At 38.2% G+C, this 23,639-nt stretch overlaps 1 protein-coding gene across 4 annotated transcripts in view; it reads left to right on the top strand.

Annotated features, from left to right (window-relative positions):
* TRIM37 (tripartite motif containing 37) overlaps positions 1 to 23,639 on the top strand; it is a 171,726-nt gene that overhangs the window by 53,460 nt on the left and 94,627 nt on the right. For all 4 annotated transcript variants that reach the window (XM_070478548.1, XM_070478547.1, XM_070478550.1 and 1 more), the window contains exons 13-15: positions 11,835 to 12,014; positions 18,239 to 18,353; positions 19,222 to 19,437. In XM_070478548.1, the coding sequence (XP_070334649.1) occupies positions 11,835 to 12,014; positions 18,239 to 18,353; positions 19,222 to 19,437 (511 nt within the window). The remainder of the gene's footprint in view (positions 1 to 11,834; positions 12,015 to 18,238; positions 18,354 to 19,221; positions 19,438 to 23,639) is intronic.

Here is a 23,639-nt window from a genome sequence, read left to right as displayed (position 1 = left end):
CTTGTGCCCTGGGATGACCCAAAGGGATGGGATGGGGAGGGAGGTGGAAGGGGGGTTCAGGATGGGGAACACATGTACACCCATGGCAGATTCATGTCAATGTATGGCAAAACCAATACAATATTGTAAAGTAAAATAAATAAATAAAACAAAAAATAAAAAGATTACAAAAATATCCAACACCCAACAAAGCTAAGGTTACATTATCTGTTATTCATTCAAAGATTAATTGGCATGCAAAGAGGCAGGAATACATGACCAACACTCAGGGGAGTAAGCAGTTGATTTGAGCAAGAACTGTTTTTTTTTTTTCAATGTGAGTTATATCTATTGATATTTTATGAATTAGAAATGAAAACATTTAAAAAATTAATTTACTTATAAACTAATTGCATATTAACATAAATTACATTTCTATGAATAGTAACTTTTTCTAAAACAAAATAATATTTGATCGGAAAACTTGTTTTACATTTTTAGACATCTTTGTATGGCTTAAAAAGATAACTAGTTTCTCATGTGAGAATTAGGAGAAAATATTTTTCTCAGTTTTTATAACTACATTCCATCTGTTCAGAAGTTGAATAGAGATAAGGAAGATAGCAAAAATTCATACTGAACTTCTTGAGAATGAACTAACTATATTTGAAATGAAGAATACACTGGATGGCATGAATGACAGGTTAGATACTGCAGAAGAAAGGATTAACTAATGAATTAATGGACTTGAAGGCATTAGCTATAGAAACTATTCAAAATGTGAACATAGAGAATAGAAGTCCAAAACTATACAACTTGAAGTAGCTTAATGTACAACTATCTGGAGTCCTTGAAGAAGGGGATGGGAAGGAAAAAGTAAATACTTTCCAAACTTGATAAAAGCTTTAAGCCCATGGATCCAGAAGTTTAGTGAACTATAAGCACATGAAACATGAAGGAAACATCAAAGTACATCATAATCAAATTGCTTAAAACCAATGGTAAACAAAATATCTTAAACTGGCAGTGAAAAAAAAAGTAATTAAATTTAGAGGCACAAAGGAAAGGGTGAAACCAGGTTTCTCACTGGAAACAATACAAGTGAAATGATAATATAGCAACATTTTAAAAAGATTGAAAGAAGCAAACATAAAATTTTATAATCAGCAAGAATATATTTTAAAAAATACAGTGAAACTAAGACATTTTCAGATCTGAACTATAAGAAATGTTAAAGTGCTTGCATCAGACAGGGTAAATAATACCAGTTGGACCTCTGAATTTAAACAAAGAAATGAAGAGCACCAGAAATGGAAATTACTTGGGTAAACAAGCTTTTTTTCTGTTACCAAAGTAATTTTAAGTGATCATTGACAATATAATCAAAAGCAGTAGCATTATATTTCAGGGTTTTTAACATATTTAGAAGCAAAAATCACAACAAAAACAACGGTATAAAGGCCAAAAGAGGAACTTCCTAGGTCGTCCAGTCGTTAAAATCTGCCTGCCAATCCTGGAGACATGGGTTTAATCCCTGGTCCTGGAAGGTCCTACATGCCACAGAGCAGCTGACCCTGTGCATCACAACCAGTGAGCCTACGCTCTAGAGCCTAGGAGCCTCAAATTACTGAAGCCTTCACACCTCGAGCACGCGCTCTGCAGTGAGAGAAGCCCGGCACTGCAGCTGGAAAGTAGCCCCTGCTCACCGCAGCTAGAGAGTCTGTGTGCAGCAATGAAGACCCAGTGAAACCAGAAATAAACAAATAATTGTTTTAAAAGGCCAAACGATTAGAGCATGGAAGTATAATGTAAGATTCTGACACTATATATGAAGTGGTATATTAACAATTAAAGCTAGACTGTGATATGTTAAAGATACATACTATCCTATTATTTTTTCTTGCCTCTTACAACAAATTACCAGGAATTTGGCAGCTTAAAACAACAGAAAACATTTCCCTCACATTTCTGGAGGCCAGAAATCCAAAAACCATTGCTAGGCCAAAATCAGGGTTTCAGTAGAGTTGTGCTCGCACCAGCTACACTAAGGGAGATCTGTTTCTCGCCTCTTCCAGCTTCTGCTTACTGCCAGCATTCTTGGGCTTATGGCAGTGTCGCTCCTACCTCTGCCTGTGGCCACGCTGCCTTAGTTTTTTTTTGTCTCTGTCAGATCTTGCTCTGCTTTTCTCTTACAGTGGCATTCATGGTTACATTTAGGGTGTACGTGGGTTTTCCAGGATAGTCCCCTCATCTCAGGATTCTTGGCTTAATTGCGGCTGTGTATTCCCAGTCACAGTTTCCGAGAATTAAGATGTCAATACCTTGGGGACACTATTCAGCCTCCCATAACTGTAAACTATAAAGCCACTGCTAAAATGACAAAGATATTTAGTTTATAAAGCAATGGTGGGGATAAAATTGAAGCAAATCCTAGTCTTAAAGTAGGCAGAAAAAGATAAGTGGTAACAAAACACAGATGGGAGGAATACCAAGATGTGGCACCATAAATGGTCCAAACACCCAATTAAAAAGTGGAAATTGTCAGATTGGCTAGAAAAGTAAAACTCGTGTATGCCAGACCCAAGAAATATGCTTTAAAGGTAAACCATACTAATCAAAACCAAGTTGGAGATGTTACTTTAATATCCAAGTAGATTTTAAAGGAAGGCATATTACCAGAGATAAAGAAGTTTATTTCATAGTGATAAAAGGATCAGTTTTAGTCATACATACATACATCAGACATACAATGATTATAAATATTTCTGTTTATACTCTGGTAACAGATTTTGAAAATGCACAAAGCAAAAGCTGATAGAAGTATAAGAAGAAATAGAAATTCTTCTCTCAGTTGATATAGCAGGTGGGCAGAAATCATCAAGGACAAAGTAAATCTGGATAGCCTGACCCAGCCTGACTTGCTGGACATTTATAGACTCATTGATCCAATGGTAGCAGAATGCAAATTATTCTTAAGTGTGCACAAAATATTTACCAAGAAAGATGATATTCTGGAACGTAAAATATGTCTGAAAAAATTAAAAAATATTCAAATCATTCAGATTTTTTTTTACTGTAATGCATTCAATTTAGATGTTTGTAATAGATATTTTAAAAATCTGACATAGTTGAAAGGTAAATAACACACTTCTAAATAACCCCTGGATCCAAGAGGAAATAATAATAGATTTTTTAAAAGTTCTTTGAAGTGAAAACACAGCATACCAGAATTTGTAGTATATTGCTAAAGCAATATGTAGGGGAAAATTTATATGACTAAATGCCCATATAAGTGAAAATCAGAAAGGTCTTTAATAAATGTCAGCGTCCATTTTAATAAACTAGAAAAAAGAACAAGTTAAATGAAAAGTAAACAGAATAAAAATAACAACAAAGATAAAAAATGCAATGAAATAAACATGCAGTAGAGAAAATCATTGAAATCTAAAGGACAACATTTAAAGTCTAATACTAAGGACTGATGTTGAAGCTAAAACTCCCACCTGATGAGAGCTGACTCACTGGAAAAGACCCTGATGCTGGGAAGGATTGCGGGCAGGAGGAGAAGGACGACAGAAGATGAGATGGTTGGATGGCATCATCGACTCGATGGAAGTTCTCTTTCTCAGATTACCTGGAGTTGTACTGACAATAGATAAACAAGGTCCCTTCCCCATATTCGCAAAAAGTTTGTCCGACACCCCATAAAGAAGGTATATACATAGCAAAATAAGCCTGTGTAAGATGTTTATAGCATTAGTCATTAGGGAAACAAATTTATCTACAATACAGTACTACCGTGTAATATTAGAGTAGCTATCATTACAAAGATCATACCACGTGTTGACAAGAATATAGAGAAACCTGAAGTCTTAGAATATAGAGAAATCTGAAATCTTAGATGTTTCTGGTGGGAATATAAAATGATACAATGACTTCTGTAAACAAGTTGGTGATTTTGTTCAAGAGTAAACATATACTTCTGTATGACTCAGTCACACAACTCTTAGATATTTATCTCAGAGGAAAGGAATTAGATATCCAACAAAGTCTTATAGAAATGTTCATAGTAACTACATATTGAATAGCCAAGTAAAATCAACCCTAATGGCCATCAACAGATGAATAAGTAAGTTTTGCTATGGCTAGACAATGGAATAATACTTAACAATAAAAAAATAATGAACTATTGACACGTGACAATAGGACTTTTAAATTAACGATTTTAAATGAAAGGAGCCAGATTAAAAAGAGCACATATAAATGATTCTGTTTATATAAACCTCTAGAAAAATGCACACTACTTCGTAGTGACAGTGCAGATGTGTGGTTGCTGAGAGATGGGGCAGGCTGGGCTGAGGTTGGTTGGAAGTTGTACGGAGAAGGTAAGAAGAATTATGAGAGGCAGAGGAGACTCTGGGAATGGTGGATATGTGTTTTGGTTGCTATACTGGTGATGGTTTTATGGATATATATAAATATGTGTCTGACTTACCAGTTATACACCTAAGTTCCATGTCATTAAAACTTTTTGTTTATGGCTGTGCTAAGTCTCCGTTGCCGCGCTGGCGTTTTCTCTGGTTGTGGTGGGTGGGGCCGCCCGCTCTCTCTCCCCGCTTTCTCTTGTTGTGATGGTTCCGTTTGTTGTAGAGCGTGAGCTCTGGGGTGCGGGCTTCACTAGCTGCAGCTGGCGATCGCGATCGAGGACTCAGGCACTCAACAGTGGTGGCCCACGGGCGTAGTTGCTCCACCACGTGTGGGATCTTCCTGGACCAGGGATGGAACCTGTATCCTTTGCATCGCAAGTTGGCGTCTTAACCACTGGACCACCAGAAAAGGCCCATTTCATTAAAACTTACTCAGAAAAACAATTAAAACTTTATTGGCCTGTCTTATGCTTTGCATGGATCTTTTACTCATGCGTGACTTTGTAACACCATGGGTTAATCATTTAGAAAATAATGATTTACCAAATACAGTTGATACATTTCATTAGGCAGTATCAGTCACATTCATTGATACCACCGTTTTCATAATAAAAGTCTTAAAGTAGTGAAAAGCTTTTAAGTTCATGTGGCATACAAGTTTTCCAGGATTATGTTTTTGTGTGTTTTTTTTTGCTTGAAAGTGTGTTTTATCACTGGCAACAGATACTGGCAGTTCTTTTCCTTAGTTATTTTGGGCAAGAACATGTCTGCTGGGTATCTACAACTGAATAACTATTGCTTGTCAGTTCTTTCAGTTTGTTTCACAAAAATGACTGATCTTGGAACTCAGTTGAACAAAGTGCTTTTTTCCAAGGCATCCATTGCAGCACAAGTACTTTTTGTATGTTTCCCGTTTGTGACACCAAGTGTTGAGGTTTAATAAACATTTGTCATTTTTACTACTTCTTCAAAGATATTCTTCAGAGACATTGAACTTTTTTTTTCCCACCTGAAAATATGTAGCAGTGAATAGTATGATTACTGGTACATTTTAAATACCATTGCTTTTGCACCATTAGTGAAAATGTCAAACATGGTAAAAAAGGCAAATAACAGCATTATTACAAAGATTGGTTTTGACTTTTTGGATCACTGAAAGAATCATAGGAACTGACCCCCAATTACACAACCTCTGACATAGACTAACCTTAGTGCAGAATATTCTTGCCACCACTCGTGAGTCAAGCTATGAATAAAGCTGGTAGTATAGAAAGGATTCTGGCCTCTGAGTTGTAACTATTATTACGTTTTAGTTATAACTCTTCCAGGTCTGTGATCTGAAGCAGTGGACTGTTACTGTTGGACCTTATTGTTGCTATAATAGCTAACATCTGCTGAATGTGCTCATACTTTGTGCCCTGCACTATGCCTTACATAACTCATTTTGCATTACTACCACCTCATGTGCTGTCGCTGCTGTTATCACTCCCATTTTGCAGACGGAAGTGTAACAGCTAAGTTATTCACTTAAGCTCAGCATTGTTAAAATCCAATCTAACATAGATTTTTCTTTCTCTGTATTCTTTGTTCTTAACCACCAAATTTGTAATTGGAAGGTGGTTGATCATAGACAGAATTCTAAGAGGTTTAGTGATTATAGGGTTTTGTTCATAACCCTGTTGCTACCATTAATCTTGATTCTCTTCTTGTCTCTTGACTGATTTATTTTCTAATCTGTATATAGGCATAACTCAGAGATACTGCAGGTTTGGTTCTAGACCACTGCAATAAAACAAGTCACATAAAAGTTATATTTAAATTATACTATAGTCTATTAAGTGTGTGATAGTAGTGTGTCTCAGAAAACAGTATACATATCTAATTTAAAACACTTTATTGCTATAAAATGCAAACCATCACTGAGTCATCAGTGGGTCATAATTCTTTGCTGGTGGAAGGTTTTGCCTCATATTTGGTGGCTGCTGTCTGATCAGGGTAGTGATTGCTGAAGACTAGGGTGGGTGTAGCAACTTCTTTAAATAAGATAACCGTAAAGTTTGCAGCATTAACTGACTTGTCATCTCATGAATGGTTTCTCTGTAGCATGCATTGCTGTTTGATAGCATTTTACTCACAGTAGAACTTCTTTCAGATTTGGAGTCAATCCTCGCAAATCCTGACTTTGCTTTATCAACTATTGTTGCCTGACTTTTTTGTGACCCTGTGGATTATAGCCCGCCATGCTCCTCTCTGCATGGGATTTTCCAGGCAAGAATACTAGAGTGGATTGTCATTTCCTTCGCCAGTGCTTTATCAACTAAGTTTATGTAACTAATATTCTAAATCCTTTGTTGTTATTTCAACAGTCGTCACAGTATCTTTACCTGGAGTAGGTTGTGTCTCAAGAAACCTTTTTTTTCCCTCATTCATCGAAAGTAGCTCCTTATCCATTAAAGTTTTATCGAGATGGTAGCAGTTCAGTCACATCTTTAGGCTCTACCAATTCTAATGCTCTTGCTGTTTCTGCCATATCTGCAGTTACTTCCTCCACTGAGATCTTCAACCCCTTAAAGTCCCTTAAATTTGTGAGATTTGGAGTCAAGTTCTTTCAAAAGTCCTCTTAATGTTGATTTCCCAACCTCTTCCCACAAATCATGAATGGTCTTTTTGGCATCTAAAAAGGATAATCATTTCCAGGTTTTCAGTTTACTTTGCTTGGATCCATCAGAGCAATTACTACAGCAGTTATTGCCTTATGAAGAGTTGAAAGTCAAAATTACTCCTTATCTGTGGGCTGCAGAATGAATGTGAGCAGGCCTGAAACATTAATTTTGTATATCTCCCATCAGAACTCTTGGGTGGCCAGGTGCATTGTCAATGAGCAGTAATACTTTGCAAAAAGTTTTTTTTTTTTTTCCAGAGCAGTAAATCTCAACACTGGGCTTAAAATATTCAGTTAACCACAGGTAAAGAGATGAGTTGTCCTCAAGCTTTGTTCTTTTTATAGAGCAAAGGCAGAGTAAGTTTAGCATAGTTCTTAAGGGCTCTAGGGTTATTCAGAATGGTAAATGAGCATTAGCTTCAACTTAAAGTCACAAGCTACATTAGCTTTTGACAAAACTCAGCCTGTCCTTGGATGCTTTGAAGCCAGACATTACTTCTGGATAGCTTGTTGCAGCTTGTATACCAGCTTGCGCTCTTATGTTATAAAGACAGCTTCGTTCCTTCAGTCTCAGGAACCAGCCTCTGGTAGCTTTAAACTTTTCTCCTACTGCTTCTTCATCTCTCTGAGCCTTTGTGGAATTGAGACTTAAGACCTTGCTGTGGATTAAGCTTTGGCTTAGGGGAGTGTTGTAGCTTGTTTGTTCTTGTACCTGGACCACTAAAACTTTCTCCATGTCACCAGTGATACTGTTTAGCTTTTTAAATTGTGTGTTCACTGGAGTAACACTTGTAACTTCCTGTAAGAATTTTTCCTTTGCATTCATAGCTTGGCTAACTGTTCGATTCGAGTGGCCTAACTCAACAGCCTCTTGCCTTTCAACATGTTTTCCTCACTAACCTTAATCATTTCTAGCTTTTGATTTAAAATACGATGTGAGAGTTTTTCTTTCACTTGAACACTTAAAGGCCATTAGTATTATTATTATGTCTCAGGAATAGGGAGGCCTAAGAGGCAAGGAAAGAAATGGGGGAGGAGGGGCAGGGAAGACAGATGCTGACAGGTAAAGCAGTCAGAACACACACAACGTTTATCAGTTAAGTTTGTCTTTGGATATGGTTTGTGGCACCCCAAAACAATTCCATCAGAGGTCACTGGTCATAGATCATGATTACAGATATAACAATAATGATGTAAAAGTTTGAAAGATTGTGAGAGTTACTAACTGTGACATAGACGTGAAGTGACTAACTGCTGTTGGAAAAATGGAGCCAAATAGACTTGCTTGATGCACGATTGCCACAGACCCTCAGTGTGTGACAGTGTGATACCTCTGAAGCACAAAAAACCAAAAGCACAATAAAACCAGGTGTGTCTGTACCTGTGTTTCTCACCTTCCTGAGATTCTCCTCTTGCTGATAGGTAGATTCTGTGACATTTCCCTTGCTTTTGGTGCCGGTTTCATTTTGGATGCTTTTATTGTTGATATATACACTTTGGGAACTTAAAGTTTACATTATAAATAGTAGTGATATTGTCAGTGATAATGAAATACTATCATTCAGGATACTAAGGTTTAAGATTAGAACGGTGTATTTGCTAGATATTATCTGAATACCTTAATGAGACTGTTCTGTTTGGATAAAAACAGATGTCTTATCATTGGGTTTTTTTTTTTTTTTTTTCTTTTCTTTTGGCTGTGCTATGCAGCATGTGCTGCTGCACTCAATATGCCAGCAAATTTGGAAAACTCAAGTGGCCACAGGACTGGAAAAGGTCAGTTTGCATTCCAATCCCAAAGAAAGGCAATGCCAAAGAATGCTCTAACTACTGCATAATTGCCCGCATCTCACATGCTAGCAAAATAATGCTCAAAATTCTCCAAGCCAGGCTTCAATAGTACGTGAACCGTGAACTTCCAGATGTTCAAGCTGGATTTAGAAAAGGCAGAGGAACCAGAGATCAAATTGCCAACATCCATTGGATCATTGAAAAAGCGAGAGAGTTCCAGAAAAACATCTATTTCTGCTTTATTGACTATGCCAAAGCATTTGGCTGTGTGGATCACAATAAACTGTGCAAAATTCTTCAAGAGATGGGAATACCAGAGCACCTGACCTGCCTCCTGAGAAATCTGTATGCAGGTCAGGAAGCAACAGTTAGAACTGGACATGGAACAACACAGTTGTTCCAAATGGGGAAGGGAGTACATCAGGGCTGTATATTGTCACCCTGCTTATTTAACTTATATGCAGAGTACATTATGAGAAATGCTGGGCTGGATGAAGCACAAGCTGGAATCAAGATTGCCAGGAGAAATATCAATAACCTCAGATATGCAGATGACACCACCCTTATGGCAGAAAGTGAAGAAGAATTAAAGAGCCTCTTGATGAAAGTGAAAGAGGAGAGTGAAAAAGTTGGCTTAAAGAGTGAAAAAGTTGGCTTAAAGCTCAACATTCAGAACACTAAGATCACCCAGTGTTGAAGCATCAAAACTTCGTTCTTTTATATGACTGAAAAATATTCCATTGTATGTATGTACCTCAATTTGTTTATCCACTCATCTGTTGATGGACATATGGATTGTTTCCATCTTTTGGCTATTAAGAGTAATCCTGCTATAAATATTTCATGTACAAGTTTTTATATGGGCATAGGTTTTCATTTCTTTTGAATATATTCCAACAGTGGAATTGCTCGGTTATATGGTAATTCTGTGTTTTTAACATTTTGAGGAACTGCCAAACTCTTTTCTCAGTGGCTTCATTATTTCCCATTTTTAGATTATATTTTATAGGCATCCTAGTGAATCTGAAATGGTATCTCATTGTGATTTTGACCTGCATTTCCTTAATGAATGGTGAGGTTGAGCATCTTTTCATGTTTTGTTTCTTTTCTTTTTTTTCCATTTGTATATATTCGTTGGAGAAAGGAGAAATGTCTATTCAAGTTCATTGTTCGTTTTTAAATTAGGTTGCTTATTAGATCTCTTAATTGCTGAGTTCCAAGAATTCTCTATATATTTTTATACTAAATCCTTATCAGACATGGATTTGAAAACTTACTTTCATTCTGTGAGTTGTCTTTTCAGTTTCTTGATAATGTCCTGTGATGCACAAAAAAAGTTACCTATTTCTTGCTCACGCTTTGGAGTCAAGTCTCCGAATCCACTGCCTAATTCGAATTCATGAGTATTTACCCCTGTGTTTTCTTCTAAGAGTTTTATAATTTTAACCCTTGGATTGGGTCATTGATCTGTTTTGAGTTCATTTTTGTGTGTGAAGTTAGAGAGTTGTATATGAAACATGAATATAAAATTGGCATGTAACAACCAGATTTCTTAGTGCCATTTGTTTTTTTTTTTTGTTTTTGGTTTTGGGGGGCTTGTTTGTTTTGTTTTTTGGCTTCACTTCACAGTTTTTGGGATCCCAGTTCCCTGGCCAGGGACTGAACCTGGGCACACACCGTCAAAGCCTGGTCTCCCAACCACTGGACCACCAAGGAAACCCCTCAGCACCTTTGTTGAGGAGGCTTTCCTTTCCCTATTGAATCATCTTAGAGCCTTTGTAAAGTATCAGTCGCACATAGGTTATTGAGGTTTATTTTTAGACATTTAGTGGCACCGCTTATTGGTGAGAGCTGGCCTCACAACTGCAATATCTAGCCAGACAAAATATCATGGCTTTTGCATTAGTTTGTGCCATCAGTCTATTAATAATTCACTATGAGAGATACTAATATAAAAATCATTTGACAGTACTTAAGGACAGTTGACCATTGAACAACGCAGGGGTTAGGGTTACCAGCACTCCACAGAGTCAAAAATCTGCATGTAACTTTTAATTGGTCCTTCTTTCCCTAGGTTCCTCTGTATCCACGGTTCCACATTCTCAGATTCGAACAACCACAGGTTGTATAGTGCTGTAGTATTTACTATTAAAAAGAGTCACATTTAAGTGGACCAGTACAGTTCAAACCTGTATTGTTCAAGGGTCAACTGTATTTGCATTCATTTGTAGGTAAAGAACTGTAATTTTTTCTTTTGTTCTTTGCAAGCAGAAATAGCAGACTAAGATAGTGGGTTTTTGTTTTAAAAGTTTATCTCTACCAAAAAGGAGAAGCTTTATGGCTACTGTTGGATGTTCCTTCTGATGATCTTTTTTCACTTTTTGTTCTTGCAGTAACAGTACTTTCTGAGTAAAAATGAGTTTGAAGACTTGAGAGTTTTATACTATTTAAAATATGGAAGTCTAAATGTACTGGCTTTCCCACTGTACACTTATTTTCTACTAGAAAATTTTATAGACTTGAGTTTCTGAATGCACAGTTAATTTATGATAAATTGAATTACAAAAATATAGTGTTCAAATTTTATTATTTATTTTAAAACTGTATTGTGGTACATCTCAAAGAAAGTGGTAGAATATTGTGAGGAAATAGTAGGTATTGGATATACGGGAAAAAACATAGTGTTGTTAAAATATGTAACTTTTAAAGCACTGTTTTATACAAAATTTATTCATTTTCTAAGGTGGTATTTTATACCTGCTATAATGGTACACACTTTTAAAGAGGGGAAAGTACCTAGTGCCAATTATATTATCATAATTCCATTCATAATACTGTTGTCATGAGCCTTTCTGAAAGACATGTAGCTGTATATATCAGTAAGTTTCTTTTCAGGTACTTAATGACCTTGATGTATTTATGTCTTTTATTCTTGCTTTAGTAACTCTATATTAATAGTCTGTTTTCAATTTTAGATATGAATATCGCGTAGAGATGGTTCATCAATCCTGCAATGATCCTACCAAAAATATCATTCGAGAATTTGCATCTGACTTTGAAGTTGGAGAATGCTGGGGTTATAATAGATTTTTCCGTTTGGACTTACTTGCAAATGAAGGATACTTGAATCGACAGAATGATACAGTGATTTTAAGGTAATAGGAAACATTTGTATTTTGGCATGTATCACAGGGAATAATATCATCAGAACTTTAAAGTCTTCACATAACAAAAATGAATATTAAAATCTATACTAACTGTAACCCTACCATATTCTTACCCATTTAATTTCAGAAGTCCTGTGTGGTCAGTGAATAAGCTAGTGAGAAATGTGTGTGACGTTTAGTTAGTAATTCCATAAAAAATGGACTTCCCCAGTGGCTCAGCAGTAAAGAATCTGCCTGTAATGCAGGAGACCTGGGTTCAGTCCCTGGGTCGGAAAGATCCCCAGGAGGAGGGCATGGCAACCCACTCTAGTATTCTTGCCTGGAGAATTCCATGCACTGAGGAGCCTGGCAGGCCTCAGTCCACAGGGTCACAGAGTTGAACATGTCTGAAGCAACGGAGCTTGCTCGTTCTCCATAAAGAGTAAACTACTATTTCCAATAAGCATGGTAATGTCCCATTTATCTGTTGAAATTCTAGCAGCCTCACCATTTGGAAATTCAAGAATAGCATGATATCAAGTAATTTTTTCCCCCCACTGGAAATTGTGTAGATGGCTGGCTTTGTAAGCTTAGTTTCACAAAAATATTTTCAGTTTCTTCTAGATAATAGCAAATTAAGGGAATACAGATGAAAATTGATGAAAATAAGCTAAGAGTTGGTAATTGATATGTCATTTATAATGAAGGACAGAACATAAGCAGTGACTGTAGAATTGCAAAAGCCCTGTTTAATATTGGGGTATCTTTATAATTTAGTTTTGGGGCATCATTACACCCTATTTTAATTTGATGATCAAAATGAGAGCTTGAGTAGTAAAAAGAAATTCAAATATGTCTTAAACTGAGAGGTTTCAGAGTGTTCAACAGTTTTAAGTTTCCATCAAATAATTTTAAAAGCTCTTTTTTCCTTAAAAGAGATTTAATATGTTCTTAAAAATAATTTATTTTGATTTCTTTTCCTTGAGCATGCTGGATGAGTTGCTGTTATATCACCCTTTACTATTATGTGTTCTTCATAACTTTTCTGGGATAATAAGAAAATGAAAAAAGGATTGCATTTTGAGTGTAGAAAATAATTCATGTTTTTGTCATTGTTTCTTTGGGGAGATTAGTTTACTACCATTTTATAACTTTTAGGTTCTCTTATTCACTAAAAGGAGTAATTTGTTGCTGTTTCATAATTTAACCAGAAAGACTGCACAATTACTCAAATATCAATTTTACCAGCCTCCAAAACAGCTGTTATTTATGGCCTTAGTCATCTTATTGGAATCCTAGTAGTATTGAGTCTTTCTGATGATCTGTATGAGAGACTTCCTTTCTTCAGTGCAGTTTAGCCCAACCTTGGGGTCTTTATTTTGGCTATTCCTATTTATAGCAGAACTTGAATGTTAGTATAGCAACAGGTTCTTGTTGTGATGTTTGATTATCATTAATTATCATTATCATTATCATTAATTCAGCAACTTTTCCTGAATCTATGCCTGGCACTGAGCCAGTATATGTATATTAATATATATACACATACACATAAATTAATATTATTTTTGGTCTTAGCTGTGGCACATGGGATCTTCATTGTGCTGGGCAGGCTTTTTCTCTAGTTCTGACGTGTGAGCTCCAGCGTGCAAGGGCCCTGCAGTTTGCAGCATGCAGGCTCTCTTGTTGAGGCACTGGGCTCAGTAGTTGCGATGCTTAGTAGCCCTCCAGTATGTGGGGTCTTAGTTCCCTGACCAGGAATTGAGCCCTCATCCCCTGCATTGGAAGGTGAATTCAGTTGAAGCTGAGAAAAGAAGAGAAGCTAAAGGCAAAGGAGAAAAGGAAAGATATACCCATTTGAATGCAGAGTTCCAAAGAGTAGCACAGAGAGATAAAGCCTTACTCAGCAATCAATGCCATCAATGCCAAGAAATACAGGAAAACAGTAGAATGGGAAAGACCAGAGATCTCTTCAAGAAAATTAGAGATATCAAGGGAGCATTTCATGCAAAGATGGGCTCAATAAAGGACAGAAATAGTATGGACCTAACAGAAACAGAAGATATTAAGAAGAGGTGGCAAGAATACACAGAAGAACTGTACAAAAAGATCTTCATGACCCAGATAACTACGATGGTGTGATCACTCACCTAGAGCCCAGACATCCTGGAGTATGAAGTCAAGTGGGCCTTAGGAAGCATCACTACGAACAAAGCTAGTGGAGGCAATGGAATTCCAGCTGAGCTATTTCAAATCCTGAAAGATGCTGTGAAAGTGCTGCACTCAATATGCCAGCAAATTTAGAAAACTCAGCAGTGGCCATGGGATTCGAAAAGGTCAGTTTTCATCCCAATCCCAAAGAAAGGCAATGGCAAAGAATGCTCAAACTACTGCACAGTTGCACTCATCTCACACGTTAGTAAAGTAATGCTCAAAATTCTCCAAGCCAGGCTTCAACAGTACATGAACTGTGAACTTCCAGATGTTCAAGCTGGATTTAGAAAAAGCAGAGGAACCAAAAATCAAATTGCCAACGTCCGTTGGATCATAGAAAAAGTGAGAGAGTTCCAGAGAAATATCTACTTTTGCTTTTATTGACTATGCCAAAGCCTTTCACTGTGTGATCACCATAAACTGTGGAAAATTCTTAAAGAGATAGGAATACCAGACCACCTGACCTGCCTCTTGAGAAATCTGTATGCAAATCAAAAGCAACAGTTAGAACCGGACATGGAACAACAGGCTGGTTCCAAATCAGGAAATGAATACATCAAGGTTGTATATTGTCACCTTGCTTACTTAACATATGCAGGGTGTATCATGTGAAATGCGGGCTGGATGAAGCACAAGCTGGAATCAAGATTGCCAGAAGTATCAATAGCCTCAGATATGCAGATGACACCACCCTTATGGCAGAAAGTGAAGAAGAACTAAAGAACCTCTTGATGAAAGTGAAAGAGGAAAGCGAAAAGGTTGGCTTAAAACTCAACATTCAGAAAACTAAGATCATGGTGTCCTGTCCCATCACTTCATGGCAAATAGATGGGAAACAATGGAAACAGTAAGAGACTTTATTTTTTTTGCTCCAAAAATCACTGCAGATGGTAACTTCAGTTCAGTTCAGTTCAGTTCAGTCGCTCAGTCGTGTCCAACTCTTTGCGAGCCCATGAATCGCAGCATGCCAGGCCTCCCTGTCCATCACAAACGCCCGGAGTTTACTCAAACTCATGTCCACACAGTCAGCAATGCCATCCAACCATCTCATCCTCTGTCGTCCCCTTCTCCTCCTGCCCCCAATCCCTCCCAGCATCAGGGTCTTTTCCAGTGAGTCAACTCTTAGCATGAGGTGGCCAAAGTATTGGAGTTTCAGCTTCAGCATCAGTCCTTCCAATGAACACCCAGGACTTACCTCCTTCAGGATGGACTGGTTGGATCTCCTTGCAGTCCAAGGGACTCAAGAGTCTTCTCCAGCACCATAGTTCAAAAGAATCAATTTTTCAGCGTTCAGCTTTCTTCACAGTCCAACTCTCACATCCATACATGACCACTGGAAAGACCACAGCCTTGACCAGACGGACCTTTGTTGGCAAAATAATGTCTCTGCTTTTTAATATGCTATCTAGGTTGGTCATAACTTTCCTTCCAAGGAGTAAGCGTCTTTTAATTTCATGGCTGCAGTCACCATCTGCAGTGATTTTGGAGCCCCAAAAAATAAATCTGACCCTGTTTCCCCTGTCTCCCCATCTATTTCCCATGAGGTGATGGGACCAGATGCCATGATCTTAGTTTTCTGAATATTAAGCTTTAAGGCAACTTTTTCACTCTCCTCTTTCATCAAGAGGCTTTTTAGTTCCTCTTCACTTTCTGCCATAAGGGTGGTGTCATCTGCATATCTGAGGTTATTGATATTTCTTCTGGCAGTCTTGATTCCAGCTTGTGCTTCTTCCAGCCCAGCGTTTCTCATGATGTACTCTGCATATAAGTTAAATAAGCAGGGTGACAATATACAACCTTGACGTACTCCTTTTCCTATTTGGAACCAGTCTGTTGTTCTATGTCCAGTTCTAAACTACAGCCATGCAATTAAAAGACACTTGCTCTTTGGAGGAAAAGCTATAACCAACCTAGACAGCATATTAAAAGGCAGAGACATTACTTTGCTGACAGAGGTCCGTCTAGTCAAAGCTGTGGTTTTTCCAGTAGTCATGTGTGGATGTGAGATTTGGACTATAAAGAAAGCTCTCTGAGAGCTGAAGAATTGATGCTTTTGAACTGTGGTGTTGGAGAAGTCTCTTGAGAGTCCCTTGGACTGCAAGCAGATCCAACCAGTCCATCCTAAAGGAAATCAGTTCTGAATATTCACTGGAAGGACTGATGATGGAGCTGAAACTCCAATACTTTGGCCACCTGATTCAAAGAACTGAGTCATTGGAAAAGACCCTGATGCCGGGAAGGATTGAAGGCAGGAGGAGAAGGGAATGACAGAGAATGAGATGGTTGGATGGCATCACCAACTCGATAGACATGAGTTTGAGTAAGCTCCAAGCATTGGTTTTTCATTATAGCATATAACGTTTATATATTTAATGAGGGCTTGTTCAAAATTTAAAACCTTAATAGAATATTCTGATGGAATTTATATTTGTTTATTAGAAAGTTATTTAGGTCTATGCTATATATAGAAATTCTTTCATTGAAAGAGATAGTTAAGGAATTTTACCTGATGCTTGCTTTTCTTTTAATGGCACAGATCCTAAAACTAATATGCAGGGTCAGGTTCCATTAGTCATTTAAAGATAATACGTTGCATATAGTCTCACCAGTGTCCAACCTGTGTATGCTGTCAGTATCCACTTAGAATAGTGGTTGAGTGAATCATCTCTACCCTTTGATGCATGAGTATCCTTAACTAAAAATAGTTATTTGCTGCAGATAGCTGTTTGGTGATCAGTCGATTCCTACACTAGCTCTAAAATCCGAGAAAAAACAGGATGGTAGTTCACATAGGGTGGCAAGACTAGAAGAGGAATTTTGTGTGTGTGCTCAGTTGCTGATTGATGTCCAGCCCCTTGTGACTCCATGGACTGTAGCCCACCAGGCTCCTCTGTTCATGGAATTTTCCAGGCAAGAATACTGGAGAAAGTTGCCATTTCCTACTCCAGGGGATCTTCCTGTCTCCTGCACAGGCAGACAAATTCTTTACCACCGAGCCACTTGGGAAGTCCAGAGAGGGATTTGCAGGCTTCCAAGCTAGCCTTGCTTCCCGTGGCTCTTCCTTTCTTTAGAAACATCTTTATGCATTACTGTAATTTTTTTCACTATAAATTGAGTCATGTTTATCTAACAAGGTAGGTGTGGGGTTTTAAGTTTTTCTGCTTTGGAAAGTGTTAGTTTTTTTTACAGTACAGATAACTCTGAAGAGATCAAGATCCTGTCTTATATCCTATTTTATGCTTTAATACATAGAGATAGCTGTTTTTTTCCCTAACCCTATCTTTTTTTTCTTTTTACTAGTGTGTAGGAAATATGGGAACATGAGATGGAAGAAGGAATGAAAAAGGGCAGTGCCTAAAATAAACTTTGCTTGTTTTGCTGGGGTCTGACCTAGGCAAGAAGAGAGAATGAAGCATTAGCTATCTCCTTCCTGCATAGTATGATCCTCTTCCCAGCTTAGGATCAGCTGTGTATTTGAGGTAGATTCTTATAGTAAATGTAGTTTAAGTAGGTTAGTTTAGAAGCTTAACCATGATGTGTAATGTTACTTCTTTAGAAAAGCAGTTTGAATTTAGCAGCTGACTTAGACATAAATTTTCAGAACCACATGTCATTATAGTTAGTGGACTGCATGTATACACGGCAAGTACCAGGAGCTCTGAGTTCTGAACTTTGGCCTCATTTGTGTGCTCAGCGCTCGGTCACGTTCAGCTCTTTACCACCGCGTGGACTGTAGCCTGCCGAGCTCCTCTGTCCATGGGCTTTCCCAGGCAAGAATACTGGAGTGGGTTGCCCTCTCCTCCTCCAGGAGATCTTCCTGACCCAAAGATTGAACCCACATCTCCTGTGTCTTCTGCACTGGCAGGAGAGTTTTTTTTTACCACTGCACCACCTGGGAAGATCTTGGCCTTATAATCAAGTAAATTTAAAATTGTGGAATTTAATAGTTACAGTTTTAACACTTGGTTGGTTATATTTTACTGTTTGGATTAGTTTTCATGTGCAGCCATTCTTTTAAGGTTTCAGGTTCGTTCACCAACTTTCTTTCAAAAATGCCGGGACCAGCATTGGTATATCACTCAATTGGAAGCTGCACAAACTAGCTATATCCAACAGATAAATAACCTTAAAGAGGTAAGTAAAAAAGCATATTTTAGGTTTTGTGTTTCGTACTGTCTTTTAGGCCTGTTAAATTTGCAATTAGAGTTTGGATATTATTGGTGTTTGTAACTTTGTAGATAAATCCACTTGTTCTTTATTCTCATTACCTTTGAGTCTCATTATGGACTGTCCAGTTCAGTAGCCACTAGCACATGTGGTTGTCTAGACTTAATCTAGTTCCTTCATTGTACTAACTGGCTTGTATTGGGAATCGCAATGCAGAACATCTCCATCATTGTGTAAGATTGTATTGCACACTGCTGCTCTAGTTTGAGTCAGACTTTTGTGTTTCTGTCAGTGACTTGGGTATTTCTCTTCCTCGACAATTAAATGTTGCCCATCTTGAATTCTCATTGTTGTTAAACTGAGTGCTGGGGAGGATCAGTTAAGGAGCTTTTATTTTACAATGGTAAACTAAATTATGTGAGGAATGTTTCTTTCTGCCAGTGGATGTTTGGATAGGTTGAGAAATTGGAAGTGCTGGGAGTGACCTAATATACGAGGGAGGAAAACATGACTATTTTAAAAAATTTTCATGTCAAGTATACTATCTAAAACTGCCTATATTTATGATGCGGTTTGCTAATTGTATGTGTAGCATGGGATATAGATGAGAAGAAAGATGAGAATAAATTGGGCAGTTTTTCTTCGTATAGAGTTTTTCATAAGCAGAAGTCAAGTAGGTATGAGATAGATAGTTCAAGAACTATTTTTATGAATATCTGGGTATGTGGGGCTGTTTTTTGTTTGTTTGTTTGTTTTGTGTGTGTTTTTGCTTGAAACAACTTTACTAGTTATGGACTGCTTATGACACATGTTTGTGGTGTTCTTTTTTTAAAAGAGACTTACTATTGAGTTGTCTCGAACTCAGAAATCAAGAGACTTGTCACCACCAGATAATCATCTTAGCCCCCAAAATGATGACACTCCTGAGACACGAGCTAAGAAGCCTGGATCGTGCGCTGACGTGCTTCTCCAGGATGGTCCTGCTGCAGCTTCTGTACGAGACGTGAAGGAGGGTGAAGAGGATGAGAAGATTCAGAGTGAAGATTATCACGTAATAGTTAGACCTGGCTTAGGTTCACTTCATGTCTGAAGAGAGAAATAGCATCATAGTTTTCAGCATACGATGTAGGGGGATCAGTGTGCCAAAAATCTTGTCCTTTTATGTTTTTGTTACTAATATGTGCCCTGTTGTGACTGTTAATATGTCATAAGTTGAATCAAAAGTGTTTCAAGTTTCTAAAAATTAATTTATTATAGGAAACTGTACAGTCTACACAAGAAACTGTGGTATACATTCTAGAAGCTGTGTAAATTGTAGATTTTTAAAGTGTGTCTTATTTCCATTCACTGCATCTAGTTGAAGTACCTTATCATTGCATATGTAGGTAGAATGATTTAGGATTTGGGAAATAGCCAGGTTTTGTCCCAGCTAAACTACAGCTAGAGTGAGATTTCAAGAAGTGGTTGTTACTGTTTAAGGTATGAGAGAAATGGATAGATAAGCTTTTTTGTTATATTTGTTTAACTTGGTCACTGAGTGTAGCAGTGCATGTCTGGGACCTTTTGAAGACAATCGCTATTATCTTCATTACTGCCACCATAATTTGGCTACAGGGAAAAAACACAGCTCCACCCGTCAACAGAAAACTGGATTGAAGATTTACTGAGCATGGCCCTGCCCATCAGAACAAGACCCAGTTTCCCCCTCAGTAAATCTGTCCCATCAGGAAGTTTCCATAAGCCTCTTATCCTTCTCCATCAGAGGGCAGACAGACTGAAATCACAGCAAACTAACCAGTTTGATCACATGGACCACAGCCTTGTCTAACTCAATGAAACTTTGAGCCATGCCATGTAGGGCCACCCAAGATGGACAGGTCATGGTGGAAAGTTCTGACAGAATGTGGTCCACTGGAGAAGGGAATGGCAAACCACTTCAGTATTCTTGCCTTGAGAACCCCATAAACAGGATGAAAAGGCAAAAAGATAGGACACTGAAAGATGAACTCTCCAGGTCGGTAGGTGCCCAATATGCTACTGGAGATCAGTGGAGAAATAGCTCCAGAAAGAATGAAGAGATGGAGCCAAAGCAAAAACAACACCCAGTTATGGATGTGACTGGTGATGGAAGTAAAGTCCAATGCTGTAAAGAACAATATTGCATAGGAACCTGGAATGTTAGGTCCATGAATCAAGGCAAATTGAAAGTGGTCAAACAGGAGATGGCAAGAGTGAACACTGACACTTTAGAACTCAGCAAACTAAAATGGACTGGGATGGATGAATTTAACTCAGATGACCATTATATCTACTGCTATGGGCAAGAATCCCTTAGAAGAAATGGAGTAGCCCTCATAGTTAACAAAAGAGTCTGAAATGCAGTACTTGGAAGCAGTCTTAACAATGACAGAATGATCTCTGTTTCCAAGGCAAACCATTCAATATCACAGTAATCCACGTCTATGCCCCGACCAATAATGCTGAAGAAGCTGAAATTGAACAGTTCTGTGAAGACTTACAAGACCTTCTAAAACTAACACCAAAAAAAAGATGTCTTTTTCATTATAGGGAACAGGAATGCAAAATTAGAAAGTCAAGAGATACCTGGAGTAACAGGCAAATTTGGCCTTGGAGTATGGAATGAAGCAGGGCAAAGGTTAATAGAGTTTTGCCAAGAGAACACACTGGTCATAGCAAATACCCTCTTCCAACAATACAAGAGAAGACTTTGCACATGGACATCACCAAATGGTCAATACCGAATCAGATTGATTGTATTTTTTGCAGCCAAAGATGGAGAAGCTCTATACAGGCAGCAAAAATAAGACTGGGAGCTGACTGTGCCTCAGATCATGAACTCCTTGGCAAATTCAGACCTAAATTGAAGAAAGTAGTGAAAACCACTAGACCATTCAGGTATGACCTGAGTGAAACCCCTTCAGTGGAAGTGACAAATAGATTTCAAGGGATTAGATCTGATAGAGTGCCTGAAGAACTATAGATGGAGGTTTGTGACATTGTACAAGAGGCAGGAATCAAGACCATCCCCGAGAAAAAGAAATGCAAAAAGGTAAAATGGTTGTCTGAGGAGTCTTTACAAATAGTTGAGAAAAGAAGAGAAGTGAAAGGCAAAGGAGAAAAAGAAAGATTTTCTCATTTGAATGCAGAGTTCCAAAGAATAGCAAGGATAGAGAAGAAAGACTTCCTCAGTGATCAATGCAAAGAAATAGTGGAAAACAATAGGATGGGAATGACTAGAGATCTCTTCAAGAAAATTAAGAAATACCAAGGGAACATTTCATGTATAGATGGGCAACTAAAGGACAGAAATTGTATGGATCTAACAGAAGCAGATGATATTAAGAAGAGGTAGCAAGAATACATAGAAGAACTATACATAAAAGATCTTCACGACCCAGATAATCATGATGGTGTGATCATTCACCTAGAGCCAGACATCCTGGAGTGTGAAGTCAAGTGGGCCTTAGGAAGCATCACTACGAACAAAGCTAGTGGAGGTGATGGAATTCCGGTTGAGCTATTTCACATTGTAAAAGATGATGCTGTGTAAGTGCTGCACTCAATATGCCAGCAAATTTGGAAAACTCAGCAGTGGCCACAGGACTGGAAAACATTAGTTTTCATTGCACTCCCAAAGAAAGGCAATGCCAAAGAATGTTCAAACTACTGCACAGTTATACTCATCTCACACACTTGTAAAGTAATGCTCAAAATTCTCCAAGCCAGGCTTCAACAGTACATGAACCACGAACTTCCGGATGTTCAAGCTGGATTTAGAAAAGGCAGAGGAACCAGAGATCAAATTGCCAACATCCACTGGATCATCGAAAAAGCAAGAGAGTTCCAGAAAAGCATCTACTTCTGCTTTATTAACTATGTCAAAGCCTTTGACTGTGGATCACAACAAACTGTGGAAAATTCCTCAAGAGATGGGAATACCAGAGCATCTGACCTGCCTCTTGAGAAATCTGTGTGTAGGTCAGGAAGCAACAGTTAGAACTGGACATGGAACAACAGACTGGTTCCGTATTGGGAAAGGAGTACGTCAAGGCTGTATATTGTCATCCTGCTTATTTAACTTATATGCACAGTACATAATGAGAAACGCTGGGCAGGATGAAGCACAAGCTGTAATCAAGATTGCCGGCCGAAATACCAATAACTTCAGATGTGCAAATAGCACCACTCTTATGGCAGAAAGTGAAGGAGAACTAAAGACCCTGTTGATGAAAGTGAAAGAGGGGAATGAGAAAGTTAGCTTAAAGCTCAGCATTCAGAAAACAAAGATCATGGCATACAATCTCATTACTTCATGGCAAATGGATGGGGAAGCAGTGGAAACAGTGACAAAGTTTATAGTTTTGGGCTCCAAAATCACTGCAGATGGTGACTGCAGCCATGAAATTAAAAGACGCTTGCTCCTTGGGAAAAAAGGTATAACCAGCCTGTGCTGTGTGCGTAGTCGCTCAGTCATGTCTGACTCTTAGCAACCCCATGGACTGTAGCCCGACAGACTCCTCCATCCATGGGATTCTCCAGACAAGAATACTGGAGTGGGTTGCCATTTCCTTCTCCAGTTATATCCAGCCTAGATAGCAGATTAAAAAGCAGAGACATTACTTTGCCAGCAAAGATCCTTCTAGTCAAAGCTATGGTTTTTCCAGTAGTCTTGTAAGGATGTGAGAGTTGGACTATAAAGAAAGCTGAGAGGAGAACAATTGATGCTTTTGCACTGTGGTGCTGGAGAAGACTCTTGAGAGTCTGTTGGAGTATAAGGATATCTAACCAGTCCATCCTAAAGGAAATCAGTCCTAAATGTTCATTGGAAGGACTGATGCTGAAGCTGAAACTCCAATAGTTTGGCCACCTGATTCAAAGAACTGACTCCTTCAAAAAGACACTGATGCTGGGAAAGTTTCAAAGTGGGAGGAGAAGGGGACGACAGAGGATGAAATGGTTGGATGGCATTGCTGACTGTGTGGACATGAGTTTGAGTAAACTCTGGGAGTTGGTAATGGACAGGGAGGCCTGGCATGCTGCAGTCCATGGGGTCGCAAAGAATTGGACACGACTGAGCAACTGAACTGAACTGAGGATGGGAAGCTTAAGGTGTGTGTTATAATTGATGGAGTCAGTGGGGAGAAAGGTTGAAAATTAAGGTACAAGTATTGACAGAACAGACTATTTTAGGAGATGTTATATGTTGGATTGGAGAACTCAGGTGTAGCAGTT

This window comes from Odocoileus virginianus, chromosome 17, assembly GCF_023699985.2.
Source record: "Odocoileus virginianus isolate 20LAN1187 ecotype Illinois chromosome 17, Ovbor_1.2, whole genome shotgun sequence".
Classification (NCBI taxonomy): Eukaryota; Metazoa; Chordata; class Mammalia; order Artiodactyla; family Cervidae; genus Odocoileus; species Odocoileus virginianus.
This window is presented reverse-complemented; position numbering and strand designations above follow the sequence as displayed.